General features: G+C 57.5%; 1 protein-coding gene across 2 annotated transcripts in view; it reads right to left on the bottom strand.

Moving 5' to 3' along the window:
• Positions 1-658: 658 nt before the first annotated feature.
• The window catches only part of TAGLN (transgelin), a 255,403-nt gene continuing 248,594 nt past the window's right edge, over positions 659-7,467 (bottom strand). The window contains exons 1-5 of one of the 2 annotated variants that reach the window (XM_050759009.1): positions 5,999-6,258; positions 2,258-2,449; positions 1,975-2,152; positions 1,572-1,674; positions 659-1,240 (exon numbers count right to left, since the gene is read on the bottom strand). In XM_050759009.1, the coding sequence (XP_050614966.1) occupies positions 1,096-1,240; positions 1,572-1,674; positions 1,975-2,152; positions 2,258-2,437 (606 nt within the window). In that variant the 5' untranslated portion in view covers positions 2,438-2,449; positions 5,999-6,258 and the 3' untranslated portion in view covers positions 659-1,095. Of the gene's footprint in view, positions 1,241-1,571; positions 1,675-1,974; positions 2,153-2,257; positions 2,450-5,998; positions 6,259-7,467 lie in introns of those variants that run through there. The other variant, XM_050759010.1, reaches the window with a different exon arrangement.

The following is a 7,467-nucleotide window of genomic DNA, read 5'->3' as shown; positions in this document are numbered from 1 at the left end:
AGCCTGTAATCCCAGCACTTTGGGAGGCCGAGACGGGCGGATCACGAGGTCAGGAGATCGAGACCATCCTGGCTAACACGGTGAAACCCCGTCTCTACTAAAAATACAAAAACTTAGCCGGGCGAGGTGGCAGGCGCCTGTAGTCCCAGCTACTCGGGAGGCTGAGGCAGGAGAATGGCGTGAACCCGGGAGGCGGAGCTTGCAGTGAGCTGAGATCCGGCCACTGCACTCCAGCCTGGGTGACAGAGCGAGACTCCGTCTCAAAAAAAAAAAAAAAAAAAAAAAAGATTTGTTTTTCTCTTCTCACAGCAACATTTTCTTGAATTTTTTTCTGCACAGCTTTTCCAAAATAAAAACCTTCCAAACAATTCTGCCACTTGCAATCTCTCCTTTCCTCTGTTTCCCCAAAATCGCTGCACACTGCTGGGTGGCTCCTTTTTCCCTTCGGTCCCCGAGATTTTTCCCTTCGGTCTCCTGTTCTTCTACGGCCTGTTTCCTCTGAGAGAATCTGACCCTCCCAGAATCTTGGCACGTGAAGGGTCCTTCAGAGGACGGCAGCCAGGAACACATACAAGCCTGAGATGCCTGCCTGTCCCCTGCTCAGATTTGGAACCCTAACAGAAGTGACCAGAGCAAATCAAACTCTGCCAGCCAGGCCTGAGAAAAGATTGATGTATTTTTTTTTTTTTTTTTTTGAGTTCCAACCCCAAAAATATTCCAGGAAAAGATAGGGGGCAGGCTGGGCTGGTTCTTCTTCAATGGGCTTTTGCCGCCAAGGAGGACAGTGGACTTAGCCCACATCCAGGCTACCCCCAGCCCGCTTCTCCCCTGCTTAGCCCAGGGAGGAGACAGTAGAGGTGGTGGGGGCAGCCAGGAGGGAGGGGCCAAGGCAGTGATGCTTTTGGGTAAGAAGTTGGGCTGAGGCTGGGGACACAGGGAGGAGCTGCCCATGTGCAGTTACCGTTGCTCAGTGACAGAGCCTCAAAGCTTGGCCAGGGCTGAAGGTACCACACAGGTGTGGGTGAGGCAGGCTAAGCGGGATGGCTATAGCCAGGGAGCTGGGGAGGGCAGGGCTCAGGGCTGGCCCTCTCCCCTCTAACTGATGATCTGCCGAGGTCGTCCGTAGCCTGTCATGCCGGCCTGGGAAGCCCCTCTGTTGGTGCCCATCTGAAGGCCAATGACATGCTTTCCCTCCTGCAGCTGGCTCTCTGTGAATTCCCTCTTATGCTCCTGCGCTTTCCTAGAAAAGGAGGAACCAGGATAAAGACTTGCTAGAACTGTGTGTTTTCCACCTGTTTTCTGATCCCTCTTGTTACGTCCTAGCCCAATCCCATTGCCTTCCTGTTTCATGTTTTTTCCCTAATCTAGCTTGCCTCATAGGCTAGGGAGACTGAGCGCAGGAGGGTGGAAAGGGAGGGGTCAAGGAGTATTAAGGACACGTTATTCCCGATCTCAGACCCCCACTTCATCCCTTCTTGGCTATCTGCTTCCCCTAATCCTTCCCGCAAGCTCCTTAGCACAAGCTGTCTCCCACCCCATGTGGAGACACAAGCTCCCTGGGGGCCACATACTTCATAAACCAGTTGGGATCTCCACGGTAGTGCCCATCATTCTTGGTGACTGCCAAGCTGCCCAAAGCCATCAGGGTCCTCTGCACTGCTGCCATGTCTTTGCCTGTGAGAAGACAGGAGAGAGGAGACGAATATCAAGAACGTATAAACAAGACTCCAAGCCAGGGCCTGCCCCCGTCTCTCACAAAAAAATGGCCAAACCAGGGGCAAGAGCTGTCCCCAATTCAAGGGAGGCCTCTCAGTGGGCCCTGTGAGCGTGGCGTGTTATTCTCGGCATATCCCATCCCTGCTGTGTGCAGGCGAGCACACCCCTAGTTGTGGCATATTCTGGTCATCCCCTCTCTCTGCCCCAGCACCCTGTCCTCCTGCCCACCTCCTCCCCCAGCCCTTTCTTCCTCTCTACCTTCAAAGAGATCAACAGTCTGGAACATGTCAGTCTTGATGACCCCATAGTCCTCAGCCGCCTTCAGGAACTGAGCCACCTGCTCCATCTGCTTGAAGACCATGGAGGGCGGGTTCTCAGGCACCTTCACCGGCTTGGAGCCATCAGGGTACAGGCTGTTCACCAGTTTGCTCAGAATCTACCAGGCATAGGGCATAGGACGCAGCTTAGCACTCAGCTCAGGGATTGGTCCAGGACTCACAAGGTGGCACACCCTAGCCCCCCAGCCCAGGGTGCCACTCACCACGCCATTCTTCAGCCAGACCTGGAAGCCCAAGCGCCCACGGTCTGGGCGGCCCACATCAGGGCCGCACTGCACTATGATCCACTCCACCAGCCGCTCCTCCAGCTCCTCGTCGTACTTCTTCTCGATTTTGGACTGCACTTCGCGGCTCATGCCATAGGAAGGACCCTTGTTGGCCATGTTTGGGGAGAGCTAAAGCAGGCCAGGGTGGAGGAGGGAAGGGCAGAGGGTCAGAGGATCAGGGAGCAGCTCTGCTTTCACCTGTGCCAGGCGGCCTTCTGGCTCTGTGCAGGGTACCCAGCCATCCTAGACACTTGTCACAGCACTGCCCATTCAGGCCAGGCTCAGCCCCTAGTCCAGACACCTCTCTGAACTTGAACACCAGGAAACAGGATACCAGGTCTTTGGAGGTCTAGAGCAGGGGTCAGTAAACTGTTTTTGTAAAGGACAAGACAGAACATAGTTTAGGCTTTGCAGGCCATGTGGTCTCTGCTGTTGCAGTGGGAAAGCAGCCATAGACAATATGTAACAAATGAACATGGCTTTGTTCCAATAAAACTTTATTTACAAAAGCAGACAGCAGGCTAGATTTGGCCCATGAGCTGTAGTTTGACAACCCTTGGTCTAGAACATTCTTTGCCAAGGCCAGCCACAGAGCCACTGGAGAGATCTTCCAGAAGCCACATTGCCCGCACAGAATACAGCCAGCTGGGGCGTTTGTCCAGCAGCAGGTGTGAGGGTTTACTGCCTCTGCCTCGAGGAAGCATCACCTCCCACTCTCCCCCAGAAGGTGGCCCTGGCCTGGAAGCCGGAACTCCAGAACTGCAGCTCTTTTCAGGTCAGCTCAGCTTCTGGTCTGCAGCTGAAGAGACTAAAACTTGCCCACCCCAGGCAAGGGCTAGGAAGCCACCAAAGCCCAAGAGCTCTTGGCAAAGAAGCTGCATTTCCTCAGAGGAACCAGAGACACCTGGTCTACCCATCGACTTCCCCTCATGCCCTTATGGTCTCATAAGGCTACCCTTAAGGAGTAGCCTGAGTAACCAAGAAGTCAGAGTCCCCCAGGGATCTTCCAGAGCCAAGAGTCTGCCTGCCAGGGAATGGGAAGCCCGGCCCCATCCAGCAACTGCCACCCTGAGGGCCTGGGCCTGGCACTGCTCAGGAGTCCCACTCATGGAGAGGGGTGGCAGCAGGAGCAGGCCAGGCAGGTAGGTCCCTGGGCAGATGGATGGGGGTGGCTGGGAACAGGAACAGGAACCTGACTTGGCCACTAATGTCACCCTAGGGTGCTGTGCCTTCTCTCCAGTGTTTGTCTGAAGAGACTTCCAAAAGAGGTACCAAAGGAAGCCGAACCCATCTCCTGGCCTCAGAGGGTCAGAGGTTGGGAGGGACACACTGGTCTGAGGATGGAGGCAAGAGTGTGCTCTCCCAGCCCCCCCTCTGGTGAGACCCCTCCTCACTGGCACCCCACCTGCGGGAAGCAGAGCGAACACTATCACACCCCAGCGGTCCCGGGCCAGCTGCCCAGCCCAGTGCCCTGCCCTTCCTTTCCCAGGGCTGACAGCCTTTCTGGGCTCGAGTTCCTCATCCGTGAAGTGGGGGTTATGTTATCGACCTCAGAGGGCTGTGAAAATGGGACGGTGTCTGTGAACTCCCTCACATATTGCCCAGCCCTTAGCAGAGCTCCTCGAAATGTCAGTTCTTTGCTGCCCAGAGCCAGGCTCCTGGTAATGACCAGGGAGAGAGCCTGCTTTTGACCAAGGAGTGAAAAACTGACCTAGAAATGTCAGTTCCTTGCTGCCCGCTCCAGCCTCCACCCCTTTCTCACCATCATTCCCTGAGCACGCAGCAGCATTCACATGGACTCATCGAAGCGCCTGCCATTGGGCATCCCTCTCCTCCTTGCGTCTATTTCCTTATGTGTAAAGTGGGGACAGGACCACCGCTGAGGACCCAGTTCTCTGAGCACTGGGGATGAGGTGGGCTTCTGGCCCAGCCAGCCCTCTCCCTGCCAGTGATGCCAGAGACCCCAGAGACAGTGCTCTGTTCCACTGTTCAGCTACAAACAGCCAATCCCTCCCTTCACCCTAAGTGTCCCAGCCCCGCTCCCCAAACACCCAAGGACTCCTGCACAAAGAACTGTGGTCCAAACCCCCAAGCCAGCTGGGACCAGGTGATTTCGGTAGCCCTGCATCCTGGCCTCCATCCATCCCAGCCTGTCTCAGCTTTTGCATCACCATCCCAGACAGGCACCCACCTTCTGTCCCTGGCCCTGCTTCTGCCCCCCACTCCACCTGCCCTCATGCCTGCCTTCCCCTCCTGCACCCCTGCTGGGCTCCTGAGGAACCAGATGGAAAGAGTGTGTGCCCCCTACCCCCCAGCTTCCAGTCTCAGGAGGATCAGAACAGACAGTACAGGTCAAAGCAGCAAGGCTAAGGGTGGCAGGTACACAACACTGCAGCCCCCAGATCTAGAGATAAGATTTGGATTTTGGTCAGAGGGAGGATGAAGCACACACCACCCCCACTCCCACCCAGCACCACCATCCTTCCCCTTCCTCCTCCTGGGTCAGGGTCTGAAGGTGGAGAATCCCCAGAAACCCTTTAGAGTCCTCTGATGAAGCCTCCCCAGACCCACCTTCGAGCCAGTGGGGAGGGGAGAGGAGGATGACTACGGGGCAGCCCACCCAGGGGCATCTCAAGACACTCCCAGGACAGCATGGACAGGCCTGGACCCTCCTGCCCTGTGGCTCCTGCCAGGGCCCCTCCCCTGAGCTGAGGTGAAAGTGGGCAGTGGAGAAAGAAAGTCTGGGGCAAATGGGCAGGTGGCACCCCCTACCAGCAGAAGCCCAGAAACGCGAGTAGAACCAGGGGACCCTGCAGGGCTGCTGTGCCCCTTCTCTCTTCCCAAATAGGAGTGAGCACATCAGGACCTCTGAGAGGGCAGGAGGGTGGCTCCTCTCCACTCCACGGACAAACAGAGTGGCCCGGCTACATAAATGCGCGCCATCCTCACTGCTACCTTTGGAATAGTACCTCGAAAGGAAACCACGCTTTGGAGAAGACCAAGGGTCCCAGGCCTGCCCTGTCCATCACTCCGAAGCTCCTCCTTGGCAGTACCCGCCCCCACCCCTCTGCTACAGTGCGGGTGACCTCCCACTGTCAGACAGTGGAAGGGGCTGCTTGTCGGAAGGACAGGCCTCCCATCTCCACACTCTGCTGCCCCAGACTGTGGAATACAAGAGTTCTGTGGCCCTTCACATTGTCGCAGGGCTATCGCTGCTGCTCAGGCCCTGGGGACCCGCCAGAGTGGGACACCGTGCTCCAACACAGGTGCATTCACCCACTCCTCACATCCTTGGAGGTTCTAGAGGGGCGACAGACAGCAGAGCCTTGGCCTAACCAGCCAGCGCCTGCAGCCTTACGCACACCCTGTGGATGCGGCTGACTGAGATGGGGAGCCTCCCTCTCACCCCGGTGGTTTCCACCATCAATTCCTCTGCACCAGCCAAGTCATCCCAGGCATTACAATGAGCCCAGGGCTGCCCGGTCTGAGAGAGATCCAGGACACTAGCGATCCAGCCCACTCTGCCTGGAGCTTAGGCCCCCACGCAGACTGAGAGGTGAGTTTTTCCCCAGCCAGGAGCTGGCGCCTGGGACTTCAGGAGAGCCTGCCTGAAATGCACCCACTGTTCCTGTCCATCTCCAGCCCAACTTCCCTCCAAGCCCCAGCCAGTGCACTCACAGGGCTTCCTCAGGGCTCGCAGGAAGGAGTGAAGACTTGTGTCTGGGCTTGGACAGACAGGATGGGGCGCTGGCTGGGTGAGGGGTTTAAAGGGCTGCCGCTGTGGTGATGTCAGCCTCCCCCGCTGGCTTGCTCCTCGGCCCCCTCCCTGCTGGAGGAAGCCGGCTCCCCTCCCCACCCCCAGCTCCCCCAGTGACTCCACACAGGCTCCATATTTGGGGAAAGACACCAAGTTGGAGCAGTCTACCGGGGCTGCCGAGACATTCTCTGCATGCTTTGGAGATGGAGCGGGCCAGGGCGGGGCATACTGCCGGCGGGGAGCCGGCCCGGGAAAAGCCTTTTATGGACAGGACCCTGCCCGGACTTACGGCTGCTCCTGCTTCACTGCTTTCTGGCCCCGAGTTTGAGAAGAGGGGGAGTTCAATAGAGTCTGGGTGGAGAAAGGGGCAAGGGGCTGGGGAGCTGGGGATCCCAGGGGTTTGTGGGGACAAACCAGCCCCCCTCTCCTCCTGGGGCTTTTAGCTCTGATGGGACATGGATCCAACCTTTCCTGAGGACCTACTCCACACCAGGCCCTCTGCAGTGCTCTCAGTGAATACTCACAGCTACACTGTGAGGATGTAATTACATCCCCATTTTACAGATGAGGAAACTGAGGCCCCAAGTGCATCTTCCTCAAGGCCACATGGTGAATGGTGAGTGGCAGATCCTGTGCACCTCTGCCGACTCTCGTGGGTGCAGGAGAGGTGGTCAGACCCACCCTTTCAATTGTACCACACTGCCCAGATTGAGAAGAGCTTTCAGTTCAGCTTTAGGCTGGGATTTGAGGGTTCGGCAGAAGCTGTGTCCAACTCTGGTCCCCATCCAGTGGGCAGTGTCAATAAGAGGGTCTCTAAGGCCTGGCAGGGCCTGAGACACTAACGCAGGAACAGGAGACTCAGGAGGCTGGTATCCCTTCCTCCCTTTAGTAACGGTCCCTACCAGCCTGGAGAACAGACCAGCCTCTGTCCCTCCACGGAGATGACCCACTCCCATCTTGCTTGCACCTGGCTTCAGGGATCCTGGGGAGAGACAGGAGGTTAAAAAAGGTGAGACTAACAGTGGGGTCCCTGGACTGCCTGCTGTGGCACTCCCCTGCAAGGGCACCTGGTAGGGAGGACCTAACACTGTCCGCTACACACACGCCACCACACCCGGCACCACCCCAAGCCAAACAAGGCCCTAGGAGGGGGCTGCCAGGCCTGGCAGAGGAGAGACCCACCTCTGCAGTTCTGCCCACTGCAGCCAGACGCGCTCGAGCCCAGGGGAGGCACAGCCATAGCACCTCCCAGTGGCGCCTGCGGGAAGAGCAGGAAGAGGAGCGGGGCCCCAGCAAGGGGAAAAAGCCCACTCCTCCATCCCTGACGCCGCAGACCTCTGGTTGTGTTCTGAATTCACCAAACTCCTTGGCCTCCAAATCGTGTCCTCCT

Source organism: Macaca thibetana, chromosome 14 (genome assembly GCF_024542745.1).
Source record: "Macaca thibetana thibetana isolate TM-01 chromosome 14, ASM2454274v1, whole genome shotgun sequence".
In the NCBI taxonomy this organism is placed as follows: domain Eukaryota; kingdom Metazoa; phylum Chordata; class Mammalia; order Primates; family Cercopithecidae; genus Macaca; species Macaca thibetana.
This window is presented reverse-complemented; position numbering and strand designations above follow the sequence as displayed.